The 15,848-nt window shown below is 64.6% G+C and overlaps 2 protein-coding genes across 2 annotated transcripts; one reads left to right on the top strand and one right to left on the bottom strand.

Annotated features, from left to right (window-relative positions):
* The first annotated feature begins 376 nt into the window (after positions 1-376).
* Positions 377-4,872, top strand: GPR37L1 (G protein-coupled receptor 37 like 1). Its single transcript, XM_024576068.4, has 2 exons — positions 377-1,093; positions 3,504-4,872. Exons 1-2 carry the CDS (start codon positions 518-520, stop codon positions 4,326-4,328), a joined length of 1,401 nt encoding a protein of 466 aa, XP_024431836.2. The 5' UTR covers positions 377-517; the 3' UTR covers positions 4,329-4,872.
* Positions 4,873-7,663: 2,791 nt separating this feature from the next.
* Positions 7,664-15,776, bottom strand: ARL8A (ARF like GTPase 8A). The gene is made up of 7 exons (XM_053912856.2): positions 15,320-15,776; positions 10,520-10,600; positions 10,292-10,365; positions 9,507-9,600; positions 9,302-9,369; positions 9,054-9,124; positions 7,664-8,688 (listed from the first exon to the last, which is right to left on the bottom strand). Exons 1-7 carry the CDS (start codon positions 15,440-15,442, stop codon positions 8,639-8,641), a joined length of 561 nt encoding a protein of 186 aa, XP_053768831.1. The 5' UTR covers positions 15,443-15,776; the 3' UTR covers positions 7,664-8,638.
* Positions 15,777-15,848: the final 72 nt, after the last annotated feature.

Below are 15,848 nucleotides of genomic sequence, written 5' to 3'. Positions count from 1 at the left end.
TAAAGGGCTCTGGACACAGACTACGTCCCAGTGGCACTCTGCAGCCTCGGGTCCCTAGTCAGAAAAATGGCAATGTCACCGCTTACCCCGCAGGGCTGCCGTGAGGGTCACGGGGAAGTCAGCCGAGCACCAGGCCCACTCAGGGCTCAGCACGGTCTGCAGCAGCTGCGTGAGAACCACCTGCGGAGGTGGGGTCCCAGGTACCGTCAGGCTTTGGTGGTGCTGCAGCAGGTGGACCTGGAGGGCCCGCAGGGCTGACGTGCGGTTGCCCTGTTGGCTGAGAGGGAGTGTCCTGGAGCGCAGGGCAGCAAGGGCGCTGTGTGTCCAGCAGAGGGCCTGCCCGGCCCGAGGCCGGCAGGGTGGGAGGGAGCGGCTCAAGGGCGCTGGAGGAGCTGGCAATTCCAGACGCCTGCCTGGGGGCGGACCAAGCGGCCAGCTGCCTCTCTGGAGTCCGCAGCACTGGGTCCCTGGCCCTCGGCGGCTCTGCACAGGGCAGCTGCCTCCTGCTCCTCTGGCCATGCGGAGGCTGTGGCCGCTGGCCGTCGCTCTCACCATGGTGTCGGCCACGGGCACTCACCGAGCCAGGGTCCCGGAGCAGGTGGGCCGGCCCAAGAGAGGCACCGAGGATGAGGAGGCCAAGGGGGTCCAGCAGTATGTGCCCGAGGTGTGGGCTGAGTTCCCCCGGCCCATCCGCCCCGCTGGCCTGCAGCCCACCGGGCCCTCAGTGGCCACTGGCCGCACCCCAGGCGAGGACGGGGACACCCCAGGCAGCGGGCATGTGACGGGGGCGCCGGGCCAGAGGCTGCAGATGCAGAACCCGCTGTTCCCGGTGACCGAGGGCTCCTACGGCGCCTACGCGGTCCTGCTGCTGGCGCTGCTGGTGTTCGCCGTGGGCATCGTGGGCAACCTGGCCGTCATGTGTGTGGTGTGGCACAGCTACCACCTGAAGAGCGCCTGGAATGCCATCCTGGCCGGCCTGGCCCTCTGGGACTTCCTGGTGCTCTTCTTCTGCCTGCCCATCGTTGTCTTTGACGAGCTCACCAAGCAGAGGCTGCTGGGGGACGTCTCCTGCCGGGCGGTGCCCTTCCTGGAGGTGAGTGTCCCTCGGGGGCACAGCCGGGCTGAGGCCGCTGGAGGTGGGAGGTGTGGCCCCGACCCCAGGCCTGGAGCTCGGTCTTGCAGTTTCCTCCTGCAAGTCGAACCAGCGGGGAATGGGCTCCGGGGGGCCCTCGGGGCGAAGCGGGCCCTGGGGTGCGGGGCCCTGGCTCTGGCCCCGCCCGGTCTCCCACATGGGAGCTGCTCCAGGGGGCCATCCTTCCCCCACACTCTGCGCTGCCCTCTGCCTCCGTCTTTCCGTTTGGGACGTTCTGCTCTGGGGGTGCCTTTCTCTTCCTCATACCCCTGGCCGCTGCCTCTGCTCCACCCCTTCACCCCGCCTCCCGAAGCAGGGTCTGAAGGGAGACCCCCACAGTCCCGCAGACTCCACAGGTCCACCCGTGTCCCCACCCCCCGTGAATGCAAACACCAGAGGGAAGGACCTGTCTTCACAGTGACCGCCTTCACTGCCACCTCGCCCCCACCGCCGGCCGCATCCTCTGTCCTTTCTGAAAGGGAAGGCTGGCCCCGCGCTGCTCCAGGCAGGGGCTCTGGCGCCGATACACAGGACATCGCTGGGCCGGGCACATCCACGATCCCGCTTCCTCATCTCCCACCAGGGCGCGGCCCCTTCCTGCTGCTCAGGGCTACTGTCCTTAGGGTCCGCTGTCCTCCCCCGGGACCTCCCACGTTGAGACAAGCCCGAGGGTGTCGATGGACGCAGGCTTAATCAGGGCAAAACCGCCCCCACCAGGCATCTCGGTGAGACCCAGCAGGGCCCCGGGACTGCACAGGAGCAGAAAAGTGCAAGCAGCCTTTCAAGTTTTGGGTTGGTGGGGCGTCGTCCCAAGAACGGGTGTGGACAGGCGTGCCGCCGAAGCCAAGATCCACCTGTGACGTGGTGCCCCACCCCGGGGAGGGTGAAAGGGCAGAGCCAGGTGTGGGAACGTGGCTGCTGTTCCCGGCTCCGTCCCCGGCCCCTGCGCCTCAGCGAGGGCCTTCTGGTTGCAGAGGTTCTCTGAGGCTCAGACGCCGGCCCTTTCCGGCCCATCCCACCCAGGCAGACACCCCGGGTGGCCCTGAGGACTCCAGCCGAGAGGAGACCCTGGAGCTCAGGCCTTGGAATCTGGGTGATAGCATGCTCAGTGCCCGGCCAGCAGGGTCCAGCGTTGGCAGGGTAGGCGGGTCTTTGGAACCGAGCAGCCATCAGAGACCAGGCCCAGCTGTCCCCCCCCCACCCCCGCGCTGAGTGACCTGTGAGCTACTTGTCCTGCTCCGACCTCAGTGTCCTCGTCTGCACTGGGGAGGCCAGTCAGTGACCACCCCACTGAGCTCTCGCAGGGTTCCGCAGTGCTGGGGATGGAGGGAACTCAGTGGATGGTGGTTTGTACTGGGAGTGACCCAGGGAGGGGACACACGCAGGGCACCTGGTCCACAGGCCCTGGCCTGGGTCCTCCTCGGCCACCCCTCCCCCTCCCCCCCTCCCCCTGGAGGACAGAGGTCATGTGCCGGCGGGCAGAGCCCTCCTTCTAGGGTGGGTGACAGGGACCAAATTCAAGGCTGCTGGACCCTTTGTGGGAGGTGGCCTCAGAATAACAATCGAGATTTGTGAGACAGGGAAAGAGGAGAGAGCTCGTTGCCCCTGCAGGGGGGCAGGGGCATCTCGTCCAGGAGCCCCGGGGTGGTGCTAACAGCCGGTGACCTGTTCCAGGGCCAGAGAGGGAAGAAGGCGGACAGAGGGCCACCGAGCACAGTCCCTGTGTGGTCCGCACCCTCGTCCTTTCTTCTCTCTGGCACTTTCTCTCCGGCTGCCCTGGCGTCTTCCTCTTGGCTCACAGAGTGATGTTCCTGCCCTCGGGGGAGGGGGAGTTCTCGACCCCACACAGCCAAGCCTAGGCTTCTGTGGACAGGGTGAGAGTGAGCTTGTGAGTGTGAGTGTGTGTGAGTGTGTTTACGAATGAGTGTGTTTGTGAGCATATGAGTGTGAGCATGCGTGTGTGGGCCGTGCTCCCCGAGACCACGCATTCGCACACCGCGGGGCAGGGATGGGAGGGCCTGCAGACGCCAGGCCTTCTGAGCCTTTCTGTGGACGCTCTGACTCCCCCTCAGCGACACTTGCCAGGTCCCAGGAGCCTGAGGTGCTGAGGGGCACACTCGCCCCCGTGCCCCAGAGGCGCCAGGCCGCCTGGGCATGGACCTCGACACCGCCCCGCAGGTCGCTCTTCCCACCGGACTGAGTGCAGCCTCTTCTGAAGGTGGCTGGTTGCGGGGTCCGATGACACAGGGGAAGCGCCTGGCATTCGTGCCCGGGGGCTGTTACTGCGGCCCCTCCACACGCACCACACGACCCCGTCCGCCGAAGCCCCCGGTCTGACCACGGCTTCCCTCTCCCTCCCGTCTCCGCCCAGGTCTGCTCTCTGGGCGTCACCACCTTCAGCCTCTGCGCCCTGGGCATCGACCGCTTCCACGTGGCCACCAGCACGCTGCCCAAGCTGCGGCCCATTGAGCGGTGCCAGTCCATCCTGGCCAAGCTGGCCGTCATCTGGGTGGGCTCCGTGACGCTGGCCGCGCCCGAGCTGCTGCTATGGCAGCTGGTGCAGGAGCCGGGGCCCACCACGGGCACCGTGGACACGTGCGTCATGAAGCCCTCGGCCAGCCTGCCCGAGTCCCTCTACTCGCTGGTGATGACCTACCAGAACGCCCGCATGTGGTGGTACTTCGGCTGCTACTTCTGCCTGCCCGTCCTCTTCACGGTCACCTGCCAGCTGGTGACGTGGCGCGTGCGGGGCCCACCGGGGAGGAAGCCGGAGTGCCGGGCAGGCAAGCACGAGCCGTGTGAGCGCCAGCTGAATGGCACCGTGGTGGGCCTGACGGCGGTCTACGCCCTGTGCACCCTGCCGGAGAACATCTGCAACGTCGTGCTGGCCTACCTGTCCCCCCAGCTGGCCCGCCACACCCTGGGCCTGCTGGGCCTCGTCACCCAGTTCTCCGCCTTCTTCAAGGGCGCCGCCACCCCGGTGCTGCTGCTGTGCGTCTCCCGGCCGCTGGGCCAGGCCTTCCTGGACTGCTGCTGCTGCTGCTGCACCGCGTGCTGTGAGGCGTGTGGCGGGCCCTCGGAGCCCGCGGCTGCCCCCGGCCCGGACGGCAAGCTCAAGACGGAGATGTCCTCCTCCATCTACTTCCACAAGCCCAGGGAGTCGCCCCCGCTCCTGCCCCTGGGCACCCCCTGCTGAGGCCCGGCCCCCCAGAGGGGGTGGGAGGGAGGGTGAGAGGGCCTCTGGGGTCTCTGTCCCCAGGGGGCTGGCCTTTCTGCCCGTCCTGCTGGCCAGAGGTGGACTGGGTCCCTTGTGCCAAGGTCCGGGCACGTCCAAGCCCCTCCCCCAGCAAGGCCTTCCTGTCCTCTCCACGGGGAGCATGGTGACGCGAGTGGGTCCTTAGCGCCGCGCTTTGGGAAGCGCAGTCCCACCCGCTGTGGGCCGGGAGTGCGGCTGCTCCCTGCACCCCTTTGCCTGGGAGCCTCACACCCTTCAGGCGTGCCGCATCCGAGCCCCTCTGCCTGCCCTCCCCTCCTGGAATAGGGAGCAGCCCCACTCGACTCTTCTCTGGACCCGATCCATCCCAGCCTGGACCTTCCTCCTCCCGGCACCATCACTTCTTCCAGAAGCTTCTCTTTCCTTCCGCCTCCTCCTCCGACATGTCCCGGGTCGCCCTGTCCCCACGTCCCCGTTAGGTGCTCCCCCACAGTGGCCTTCCATGGAAAACAATAAACTAGGTAGAACGAGCCCCATGCCACTGGACTTCCATGTGCCACACCCTGGGGGCTGGCTCTTCCCGGCCTGCGGCTGGTGTCCCGCCAGCCCCGTGGCCCGATGGCTACAGAGGGGCCTCATGGATGGAGGGCACCGAGTCCTCCTCCGGGTCTGAGCCCAGCTGTCCCTGGGGAGTCAGAGGGCTGCCAACTCTGTTCTCTGCTCCCCTTTCCACAAAGCTCCGTGTAAGGAGCACCAGCAGCCACCCCCAGGGAGCCCTGGGTGTCCAGCCTCTGCCTCTGAGAGCCCCTGTTGTTGTCGCTTAGGACGACTGTGCTGCAGCTGCCTGCCCCCCTGTCGTCACCCCCTGCCCCCACTCCCTCCTCCCCATGCCCTGCAGCTCCTCCCGCCAGTCCTGCCCTGGGCATTCCATCTCCTCTGGGGACCTTAGCCCTGCTTGGGCCCAGAGAACTGGCACTAGGGACGTCAGAAGGGTCGCTCAGCCCGGGCCACCAGCCACTCGCTGCCACAGACACCTGGCTGTCTTCAGGACCTGGGCCGCTGGCAAGTCTGCCCGCAAGGCCCACTGAGAACATCTCTGGGGCACCCTGGGCACCTCCTTCTTGGTCTGCCCCTCCCACACCCCTTGGCCTCAGCCTGCCCTGTACCCAAGCCTCCTCCCCGCTCTCCTGGGGATCTTAATAGCCTTGTTCTCGCTCCCTGGCACCCTCCCCAGGCCGGGGACACAGCTGGGGGCGGGAGGCTGTTGCTAGGCGATGGCTGCCTGGCGCACACCCGCGCTGGGGGGGCACCCACCCATCGCTCAGCGGACCTGTTGCCACAGCGACCGAAGCCCCAGCTTTGTCTGTAGAAACTTAAGATGGGGGGGCAGGTTGGACAAGAGGCAAAGCCAGGCCTGTGTTTCCTCCACATCTCCTCCCCCATGCCATCCTAGATGCCCAGCGACAGGGGAGGGGACCAGGGAGAACCGAGGTGAAGTCTGGGCACTGGACAGGGCTGCGGATGAAGGGCAGGGGCTGGGCAGGGCACCCTTCAGCATCCTGTTTGGGGGCCTCTCCTTCGTGCTGGCTGGCAAGCTCTGTGCAGAGGGGGTGGTGGGGCTCCGAGGCCACCACCACCACCCCCCAACTGGCCAGCGCGGACGCCTGCGGAATCAGTCAGCAGGCCAGCCAGGCCTTGGCAAAGAGCCGCTGTCCCTCCCGCCTGGACCAGCTGGGGAACAGTGTGGCCTTTGTTGCTCAGGGGTCCCCGGCTTGGCAGTGGTGGGCAGTTGTGGGCAGCAGGCCTGAGCCGGGCGCTGACCCTCACTCTCTGCAGGGTGGGCTTCGGGAGGGCAGCCCCCAGGCCTGGGGTCAGGTGGGAGGGGAGCCGTGCGGGACCTTGCACTTTGCGGTGACAATCGCCTCACTTTAGTCACTGGATGTGGTCACTGGATGTCCCCGCTCGGCTTCACCATCTGAGGGAGAATGACGCCTCCCTCCCCAGGACTAGTCACCAAGGGGGACGAGAGCAGGCGAAGCTCCGGGGACACCTGGCACCTTCCTTCCCTTTGAGAATTCAATTCTGCAAGGCTGGAGCTGGCCAGGCCCGGGCAGCCGTCACTCCTTGGGGTGCGGCCGGTGACCCAGGGACACCCCAAAGGTGGCGACTCACTCAGTGTTCAACCTCCCTATCCAATGTTGAGTGCTGTGCGCAGCTGCGGCAGGCGCCTGCCGCGTGTCCTGTCTCCATCCCCTCCCACACCTCGCCTCCCTGGGGGACGCAGGACCCGAGAAAGACAGTCCCCCTGTCCTGCCCCCCAGGCTCCAGGCCAGGGACAAGGCCTGTTGCCAGGGAGGGCAGGGGACAGCCTGACCCCACTCCGACCTCCTCACGGAGGGTAAGGGGCACTGTGAAATCATTGAGTTCTGTGGACCAAATTCCACCCAGATCCCCCCTGAACTGCTCTGGCAGTGAACGTCCTCCATCTCCATCCTCCACCCGAGGGAGGAAGCGCTGGATCCCAGGGAGGCTGAGCGCTGGGGAAGGCTGGTGGAGCTGGGAGCCACCAGGGCCGCCCAGGCCCAGGGCCCGACCTGGAGGAAAGTGTGGCTCCGTCTCCCTGCAGGGGCAAGTGAGGGGGTCTCCCTGCAAGGGCAGGTGAGGGGACCCCCGTGTTCTGCAGATACGCCCGCTCCATTTCCAGGGTGAAGGGGAGGCTGGGGGAGGTAGAGCAGCAGGAGGTGGAGCTTTACTGTGAAACTGGGTTAAGATGGCCTCGGATTCGGGTGAGTAGGGCCAGTGGCTGTGAGCAGTGAGGAGGGCACATGGGTGCCAGTGGGTAAGAAGACAGCTGGACATGGGCAGAAGGGTGAGGGTACAGCCCCTCCCTGGAAATCAGCAGCTGAGAAGGGAGGCCACCAGCTTCTACCCTGAGGACAGCCGGCTGGCTCCAGGTGGGCCGTGGGGACGGAGAGCAGGCTCTGGCCCAAGTCGGGCTGCAGGCGAGGTCCTGTCTGGCTGTAAGGAAATAAGGGCCCGTCCCCCGACCACCATGTCCCAGGCCCTGGGCAGGTCCCTTACACAGCCCCGAGTGGCGCTTGGCAGCTGTAAGCTCCCAGCTGGGACCATAAGGTAGGGCCGGAGACAGAGGAGACCCGCGAGGGCCCCGCACGCACGGGTGGGCGCCCTGTGACGTGACACTGTGAGCCCCGCGACCGTGTGACCCCCTCTCCGCAGCTGCTGGTGCCATGTGCGGAGCTGCTGTGGCCCCAGCCCGCCCCTCGTGCCCTCTGCAGAGGAAGAGCGGGCACCACACACCCCCGGCACAAAATTGCTAATTTATTCGTGTTGTTAGGAGGCAAAAAAATGTACAGTTACAAGAATCATTTTCCAAACAAAGGTTAAGTATGAGCTGAAAAGTATAAAAAAAGAAAGAGGACCATCACTTTACAAATCATTAAATTAAATAAACAAACAAACACGAAATCCAAAGAGCCAACACCCCTGCTGAGTTCTGCCCCTGCGCAACTCTGCAAAGTGAGGACAGAGAGCGAGGTGCGGGGGTGGGGTGGGGGCCACCCCACGGGCGCTGGGCTCCTGCTCCTGGGGCCTGCTGGTCCGGGGCAGCTGGCTGCGATGGGGCCCTACAAGGCTGGGGGCGGGAGGGGCATGACCCGGGACTCTGTCAGCTTGTGCCATGCAAGCAAGGACAGCCAGACCAGGATGTGGGGCCGCCCAGGACACGGGATGGCCGCTGGTGCCCAGGCTGGCACCTGCCCCAGGTGCCGGCCCCCACCTCCCCTGCCCTGGCCCTGCCCCCAGCCAGCCTGAACCCCACCTCCCCTCCAGGCTGCCCCTCCCAGACCCCAACTGGCCCCTGCAGCATCAAATGGTTGATTTTAGTCTTTGCTTAAATTAAAAAATTAAAATATATATACATATATATACTGTACACACAGGACAATAACAGAAGAGTGTTGGAAAGGGCAGGACAGGGTGGGACAGGGCCAGGGCCAGGGGGCAGGGGAGGGCGAGGGCTGGGGCCAGGGCTGTGGAGAGGGGAGGAAGTAGGGTAGGTGGTGGGTGAGAGGTTAGGGGACCAGAAGGGAGCGATTTATTTTACAATAAAAACAGGAGTTCAAACCTCAGCAGAACAGGGCTCTAGGGTGCCCAGAGGGTCCCTCCCCACACCAGTGACGAGGGGGAATTTGGGGGGATGGGGGGCAGGTAGGCAGGGAGCTCGGCTTCAGGTCTGGAGGGGAGTCGCTGGTCCGAGGGGCGGGGCTGCGTTCTCAGCTTCTCCGAGACTTCGAGTGTTGAATAAGCCACTGTAGGGTGATGTCTGGGTGGGGACAAGGGAAAGGACTTCCAGGGCTGGGCCTGGGGGAGGCCGAGCAACACCACAGGGAGCGACATGGGGATCCTCCCCACACCCCGGCCAGGATCCACCCTCAGGCCACTGAAGCCCAGAGCCAGCGCCAGAGGCTGTGAAGGGCCCCAGGCAGGTGGCACGGCCCTCTTGCCTGAGGCCACACAGGGCTGGTCAGCACAGCTGGGAAGGTGCTTGGGATGGGGGCCTCCCCCAGGAGAACCTCGGCAGGGGGGCTGAGAGGGAAACCGGGGCTCAGGGAGCCACAGGCTGAACCGCCCATCAGGTCCTACCCCGCCCTCCTGACCAGGACGCCCACAACCCCCAAACCCACGCACCAATGTTGTCTTTTTCTTTGCAGGAGATGGAATAGCAGCAGATCTCACGATCCTGGATGGCAGATAGATTCCTGCGGGAGGAAGCAGAGAGAAATCTGCCTGGGGCTTGGGGTGGGTCCCAGAGGGTGAGGCACCCGGGCAGGTGGGCTCTGCTGCCCCCGTGTGGCTGGCACTGAGAGCAGCCGCGTGCTGGGGAGCAGCCTGGGGATCTGGAGAGCAAGGAGGCAGAGAAAAGTCCCCAGACTTACATTTTCTCAATCAGCTCCTTCTCATCCAGCGCTCCGGGGAGGTCTCGCTTATTGCCCAGGACTAAGACCTGCAGAGAAGGAATGGCAGGCCCGGGTTCAGGGCAGCGGGGCTGGCTTCTGCCCGCCCCCCTGCGCGCCCTCGGCGAACGCTTGTGCGCCGTGACCCTGTGGGCACCCTGCCCTCCCACCCCGTCCTGCGGCTGACCGGGATCCCCTGCAGCTGGGGCTTGTCCAGCAGATTGTGCAGCTCGTTCTTGGAGGCCTCGATCTTCTCCTGGTCAGCAGCGTCCACCATGTACCTGGGGGAGAGGGCGGGACAGCGCTCGACACCACAGGGTGGGAAAGAGGGACAGGAGCTGCGGCCTGGCGGGAGCCTTGGGTGGATGGAGGTGAAGCCTGCAGGCACTACTGGGCCTCAGTGTCCTGTCCCCTGAAGCCCTCCCGCGTGGCAGAGCTTGGGCCTTCAGGATCAGCGGGGAGACCCCCGCCCACAGTGACCCACTGAGGCCTTCGCAGGAAGACCTGTCAGGTCGGGGAACAAAGCCAAGGCAGGCCCAGCTCTCCTGCTCTAAAAAGTCAGGTCACAAACAGCGGGGACTCAACTTCTATTTGGGCATCTGCAGGCAGGGTGACATTATTTTTAAGAAGCCAGGGAATAAACCCTTGAAACCACACAAAACTAAGGCCAGTGGTGACTGCGGGGTGGGGGGACGCGGGAAGACCGTCAGGAGGGCCGCACAGGCGCGTCCAGTAGGTGAGCGCTCTGCAGAGAAACGGCAGGCCGATCATGGCTGCTGGTCACGCACAGGGTCACCTCTGATCACCTCTAACCAGCTCTGCGCCTGGGCCGGGGAGGCGGGGCCGACCGGGGAGGCGGGGCCGACCGGGGAGGCGGGGCCGACCGGGGAGGCGGGGCCGACCGGGGAGGCGGGGCCGACCGGGGAGGCGGGGCCGACCGGGGAGGCGGGGCCTCGACCAGCGGGCACTCACACGATGGCGCTCACGCCACGGCAGTAGCGCTCCCACATGCTACGGAAACGGGGCTGTCCCCCGATGTCCCAGAGCTGAGCAAGAAGAGGGGGCAGCAGTCTCAGCGGCTGGCAGGCAACCAAACCCTTTTGCCTCCCAGGTGCTCCCCCCCCCCCCCCCCCCCCCCCCCGCCATGGCCATGGCTGCCCAAGGCTCCCTGCTCCCGTCCTCCTCCTCCCTCCACGCTACCTTGATGGTCACGTTCCCCTTCGTGATCTTGCGCATGTTGAACCCCACCGTGGGGATCATGTCCTCGTTGAACTGTCCTGACTGGAGAGAGAAGTGAATATCGGAAAAGGGGTAAAAGTCAACCGGACCCCATGAACCTCCCAGATGGCAGCCTCCAAGGGCAACACAGAGACCGGGTCAGAGTGCCTCTGGCGCCCCCCTGCGGGTCACCGGGAACAGCGCAGGCGCATCGCAGGCACCCGTCCCACCCTGGAGGTCTCCCGTGACTGAGGCCCGTGAGCCTCTCTGCGCAGACCCAGAACAAGCTCTTCCAGAGCTCCGACCCGGCTCCCGATTGGAACGGACGCCTGCCAGCAGCAGAGCCCCGAACAGGTCGCAGGAAATGGTCGGGGGTTGCCAGGGAAGCAAACGCGTTTTGGGGGGTACACCAGCCACACCCAAAATGCAACGCACACCCAGCACTTTCTGGATTCTCCCTGGTCTGTGCGTCTGTCCTACCCTGCACTTGTGAGGATGGACCCCGCACCCTGTGATCTGTGACTACACACGCCCCCCAACCACATCCACGACATCAGTAAATGCTGCTGAACAGCAAGGACTTGACTGTAAGTCTACTCCTCAGACCCCATTTTCAAACCCTGATGCCTTTCATTTCTCCTCTGTAAACTGTCTCCGAGATTTCTAGATTGTTCCCAAGTCGCCAGAGGCCTTGTCTAAGGGCAGACCAAACTCAGGGTCATGTCCACGTCCCACAGAGGAACGCAGGCCGCGGCCAACTTAACCTGGCCCCTGAGGGTGACCACCTTGTTCTTTTGTGTCCCGCTTTCTCCCACCGGGTGGCAGGAATAGCCCATCTCAGGCCCCTCGGAGAGGTCGGGGCTCTGACCGTTAGCAAGGGGCACAGGGGCCCAGGATGGCCGTGAATGCGGCCCAACACAAAATCGCAAATTTACTTAACATATGATGAGATTTTTTGAGTGATTACGCATCGCAATGTATTTAACGAGTGGCCAAGACAACACTTCATCTTCCACTGTGGCCCAGAGACGCCTGAAGGTTGGACACCCCTGGTAGGAGGTGACGTGTCTTCCTCAGAGCCCATGCACCTGCCCCCCGGGGGCCTCTCTGGCCGAGAGCTCCCAGATTCCCAGTGATCTGCAGGAATCCCCGCCTCATTCAGGCCCTCGGATGCGAGGCCCGAGAGCCCAGCACTCCCATTAAAGACAGGACTGAGGGCCCAGGAACCCCACCCCCCCCCAGCACCACACAACCTGGACGTTCATGCTTCTGTCCGTGAGTGTGTCCTCTGGGGAAAGGGCCTCCAAGTTCTATCTGATGTCAAAGGGTCCAAGAGCCCCTCAAGGTCAGGAGTCACTAAGGAGAGGTGGGTGCCCTGGGAAGCTGCTGCGCTTCTGGCTGAGTGGAGACAGCCACCATGTCCCGTACCCCCCAAGTCCCAGCAGGGTGCCGGGGTGGGGGCTGGGCGCCTGCGGGACCAACGTCCACTCCATCCCCATCCTGGCCAGTGAGGACGTTGAGCCCAGGCACCGCTTACCTCCTGTCCTACAGGAGCTGGGACAGGACACCCGAGCCTCCGGGCCTCAGGGTTTCCTTCTATGACAGGGGTGTCAAACTCATTTTCTCCGGGGGCCACATCAGCCTCGTGGTTGCCTTCAAAGGGCCGAATGTGATTTTAGGGCTGTATAAATGTAACTACTCCTTAACTAGAGGCAAGGACCTCAGCGCTGCCACCAGGTCGAAACAAGGTGCCCAGCCGGATAAAGCAAGGTGCAGGGCCAGATTCGGCCCGAGGGCCTTGTGTTTGCCACCTGTGCTCTATGATGTTTCCAGGCTGGTGGACAAGGGTCACAAAAGCTTGGATGTGGTGGATATGGCACGAGGACCCGGCACAGCCCCTCTGGAACCAGAGGACCCTCAGGCCCCCGTGCAATGAAAAGCCCACCCTGGGAGCTGTGGCCTTGGGCAGGTGGGGTGCCAGGAGCACCCTCAGGCTGCCAGTGCAGCTGTGAACCTCACTGACTGGGACCCTGTGAGGACTTCCTGTCCTTGCTCACGCCTCCTGATCTCACAAGTTCTTTACTGAAGGTCAGGAGCAGCCCCGGCCGGTGTGGCCCAGTGGACTGAGCGCTGGCCTGCGAACCGAAAGGTCATTGGTTGGATTCCCAGTCAGGGCACATGCCTGCGTTGCGGGCCAGGTCCCCAGTTGGGGGCGTACAAGAGATGGCCAATCAATGTTTCTCTCCCTCTCTTCCCCTCTTTCTAAAAATAAATAACTATAATCTTAAAAAAAGAAAAGAAAAAAAGAAGTTACCTGCGGTCGGTCAACCACAGTCCAAAAATATTAAGTGGAAAATTCCAGGAACACATAGTTCATAAGTTTAAAGCACGCACCATTCTGAGTAGCATGACGAAATCTCGCTCCATCCCACTTGTCCCACCCGCCCAGGTCGTGAATCATCGCTTTGTCCAGTCTCCACGCCGCACTCGCGGGACAATGAGACAGTCTGTGAGCAAGAGACCACGTTCCTGTAACTCTGATTTCGGTATGTTGTTACAATTGTTCTGTTTTGTTGTTAGTCACTGTTGTTAATCTCTCACTGTGTCTAATTTACAAAGTAACAGAAAGAAACGCAGGGTTCGGTGCTATCCGCGGTCTCAGGCACCCACTGGGGCCTTGGCTCGTTTCCCCGCAGACACGGGGTGACCACTGTGGGCCTGAGGCCAGCTAGTCCGCCCTCTTGTCTCCAACCTGAAGCCCCTCTGGCCCCTCCACCGTGGGTCAGCTCCAGCTTTCCCCAAGTGCCTCCTTCCTGTGACTCCCACCCCAAGGTACACTTTTAACTATCTGAGAACAGCCCTCTCCTCTCCCATGGGCAAAACACCCCCTACTTTCTAGCAGCACATTTTTCCAGAACTCCAAAGATGAGTTTTAGGTTCCCAGAAATATTGTCTCTACCCCTTGACTCGGTTTGCATTTAGAGACCTCCCAGAGTAAGAAAAACGCCACGGAGAAAAAGCGGAGCAGAGCAGGACAAATGCACAGGAGGAGAGACTGAGGCTGTCGCTGGGGGGCTGGGTCCGATTCTCCATTCCCCTCGGAGCGACCCGACCCACAGCTCCACGGCAGCCCACGGGGCGGTTTTCCTAAAGGACATTTGCTTGCACGTTGGGATGTGTGCATTGAAGGACACATTTCATATCAAAAGGGGGACGCCTGTGCTGGGGAGGGGACCGTCCCTGCACCTCCCGGGCACCCCGACCCTGACAGAGGAACCTGCTTTGGTCGGGGCCCTGCACCAGCGGCCTGGGCTCTTGACTCGCTGGCCCAGAGGAGACCCTTCTGACCAGGAACCGGAAACCACTGGCGAGCTCGCGGAGGCCGGTCCAGGGTCCAGGAGCACGGCTTCCTTGATGCTCCGTGAAAAGGTCCCTGGGGACGCTCAGGCTCAGCCTTTGGGGCGGCAGCAACTCACTCCCCCTCTTGGCCGTACCCTGGAGACATCTCCTGGATACGACGCCTAGAAGCCGCGCCACCCGGGCCTGGGGGCTCACGGAGCCTGGGGCCCAGGTCAGTGCCAAGCGTAACCAGCGGTGTCTGGCCCCAGGGCCCAAGGCTGGGTGGACAGAACACCCAACTCGGGCCCGAAGACACTGCCCAGACACAGACCTTGCAGAGCGGAGTCTGAGGAAGGCAGCTGGCGCTGGGATGTGGGGCCCCGGGGTGGCTGCTCCTCCCGCCTCTGGTCTCAGGGAATGATTCTTTCTGGGACCTGTCAAGCAGGCTGGCTGGCTGCCACACTCCTTTGCTGACCTACCTCATCAGCATTTCTGGCCAGTCTCCGGCCAATCCACAATTCTGAGAATCCCCAGCGTGAAGGCTGGGACCAGGTCCCAACCTTCCTGCACCCCCCAGCCAGATCCAGCGGGGCTGGGCCGCGCAGGCCTCAGCCATTCCTGCAGCCTGGGCTCACACACCGCGGGGCTCATCTTCCCCTTTTTTTCTGAGACAGAGCCTTTAACTCCTTCTGCACCGCTCCCCCGGCGCCGAGCCTCACAATCACCCACCTCCGTCCTGACTCCGCGGAGCCGGTGGGGCCACCGTCTCCCAGGCCCCAGAGTGGGCAGCGCCCCTCAGACTCACCTCTGGTCCCAAGCACCTCCTCCTGCAACTTCTGAGCCAGGCAGGGCCTCCACACTCCCTTTGCGATGCCCACCTCCCGGACACCCCCGGACGCGCCCCTCGGGGAGGGTGTCCTGGAACCGGACTCTGGGCTCCAGCCCAGGGCCTCCGCTGCTGATTCTACTAACCCCGGGGGACACCTCCCCTCCCCCTCAACAGCGCCGGGGCTTCCTCTTCCGGCCAGAAGGGGTTAAAGCATCAGGGTGCGGCTGGCCTGGCCCAGGCCCCCTCCCAAGGCCCTCCGGCCACCGGGTCCGCATGCTGGGTGGGCAGGCCCCGCACTTTCGCCCCGTCATGCCCCCTTGCGCGGGGGTGGAAAGGCCGTAGCGCGGGGCCGAGGATCCCTCCGGCCTCGTGACCCCTCAGGGCCGCGGGTCCCGGGTACCAGCCCTGTCCCTAGTACCCCGCCCCTGCGGTGCCATCCGGGCCGGGCGGGAGCGCGGGTCGCGCGCCCCCGGGGCCCCGCGGGCCGTGCTAGGCCCCAGGCGCCCGGCCGCTCCTCCCCGCGGCGCCTGGCCCGGCCGGGCGGCGACCGGCTGCCCGCCTCAACCCGCGCGGCAGGCGGGGACAGGCCGACCTCCGCGCCCCGCGCCCCGTACCGCGATCACGTTGACGAAGGTGGTCTTGCCCGAATACTGCAGCCCGACCAGCGTGAGCTCCATCTCCTCCTTCCAGAACAGGGCCTTGAACCAGTCCAGCAGCTTGTTGAACAAAGCGATCATGGTCGTAGCGCTCGCGCTCGGCCAGAGCGGCCTCGGTGCGCCGGGTCCGCGGGGGTGCGCGGGGCTCGGGCGCGGGACGACTCGCGGCCGGATCCGCTCGCTGCTGGGTGTGGCCTCGGCGCCTCCTCCGCCACCGCCCCCCGCGCGCCCGGAGCCGAGCCGGGGCCGCGTCCTGCTCGCGCCCGAGCGCGCGCGCCTTCCGCCGGAGCGGGGCCGGGGCGGGGTGCGCGGGGCCCGCGGGTTGCGGCGTCCGGGCCGCTTGGGGAGCGAGGACTCGGTTTATTTGTCCCCTTCCCGCGCGGCCGCGCCCGACTGGCACCTCCTTCCCTCCTGAAGGGGGGTGGGCCCGGCGGGAGAGGTCCCCCGAAAGCAGTAGCACGTGACCAGGGCGGAGAGGGTGCTTCAC

This window comes from Desmodus rotundus, chromosome 10 (genome assembly GCF_022682495.2).
Source record: "Desmodus rotundus isolate HL8 chromosome 10, HLdesRot8A.1, whole genome shotgun sequence".
Classification (NCBI taxonomy): domain Eukaryota; kingdom Metazoa; phylum Chordata; class Mammalia; order Chiroptera; family Phyllostomidae; genus Desmodus; species Desmodus rotundus.
Note: the sequence above shows the minus strand (reverse complement) of the source record. Positions and strands in the feature narration are given on the sequence as shown.

What these genes read in the sequence shown, in the direction of transcription:
- ARL8A (XM_053912856.2), bottom strand. Translation starts at nt 15,442, where the DNA reads ATGATCGCTTTGTTCAACAAGCTGCTGGACTGGTTCAAGGCCCTGTTC. An exon ending in AGGGGAACGTGACCATCAAG is followed by an intron (nt 10,366 to 10,519) that starts GTAGCGTGGAGG and finishes CTTCTTGCTCAG; the next exon opens with CTCTGGGACATCGGGGGACA. An exon ending in CCCAGCTGCAGGGGATCCCG is followed by an intron (nt 9,370 to 9,506) that starts GTCAGCCGCAGG and finishes CCTTCTCTGCAG; the next exon opens with GTCTTAGTCCTGGGCAATAA.
- GPR37L1 (XM_024576068.4), top strand. Translation starts at nt 518, where the DNA reads ATGCGGAGGCTGTGGCCGCTGGCCGTCGCTCTCACCATGGTGTCGGCC. An exon ending in GGGCGGTGCCCTTCCTGGAG is followed by an intron (nt 1,094 to 3,503) that starts GTGAGTGTCCCT and finishes GTCTCCGCCCAG; the next exon opens with GTCTGCTCTCTGGGCGTCAC.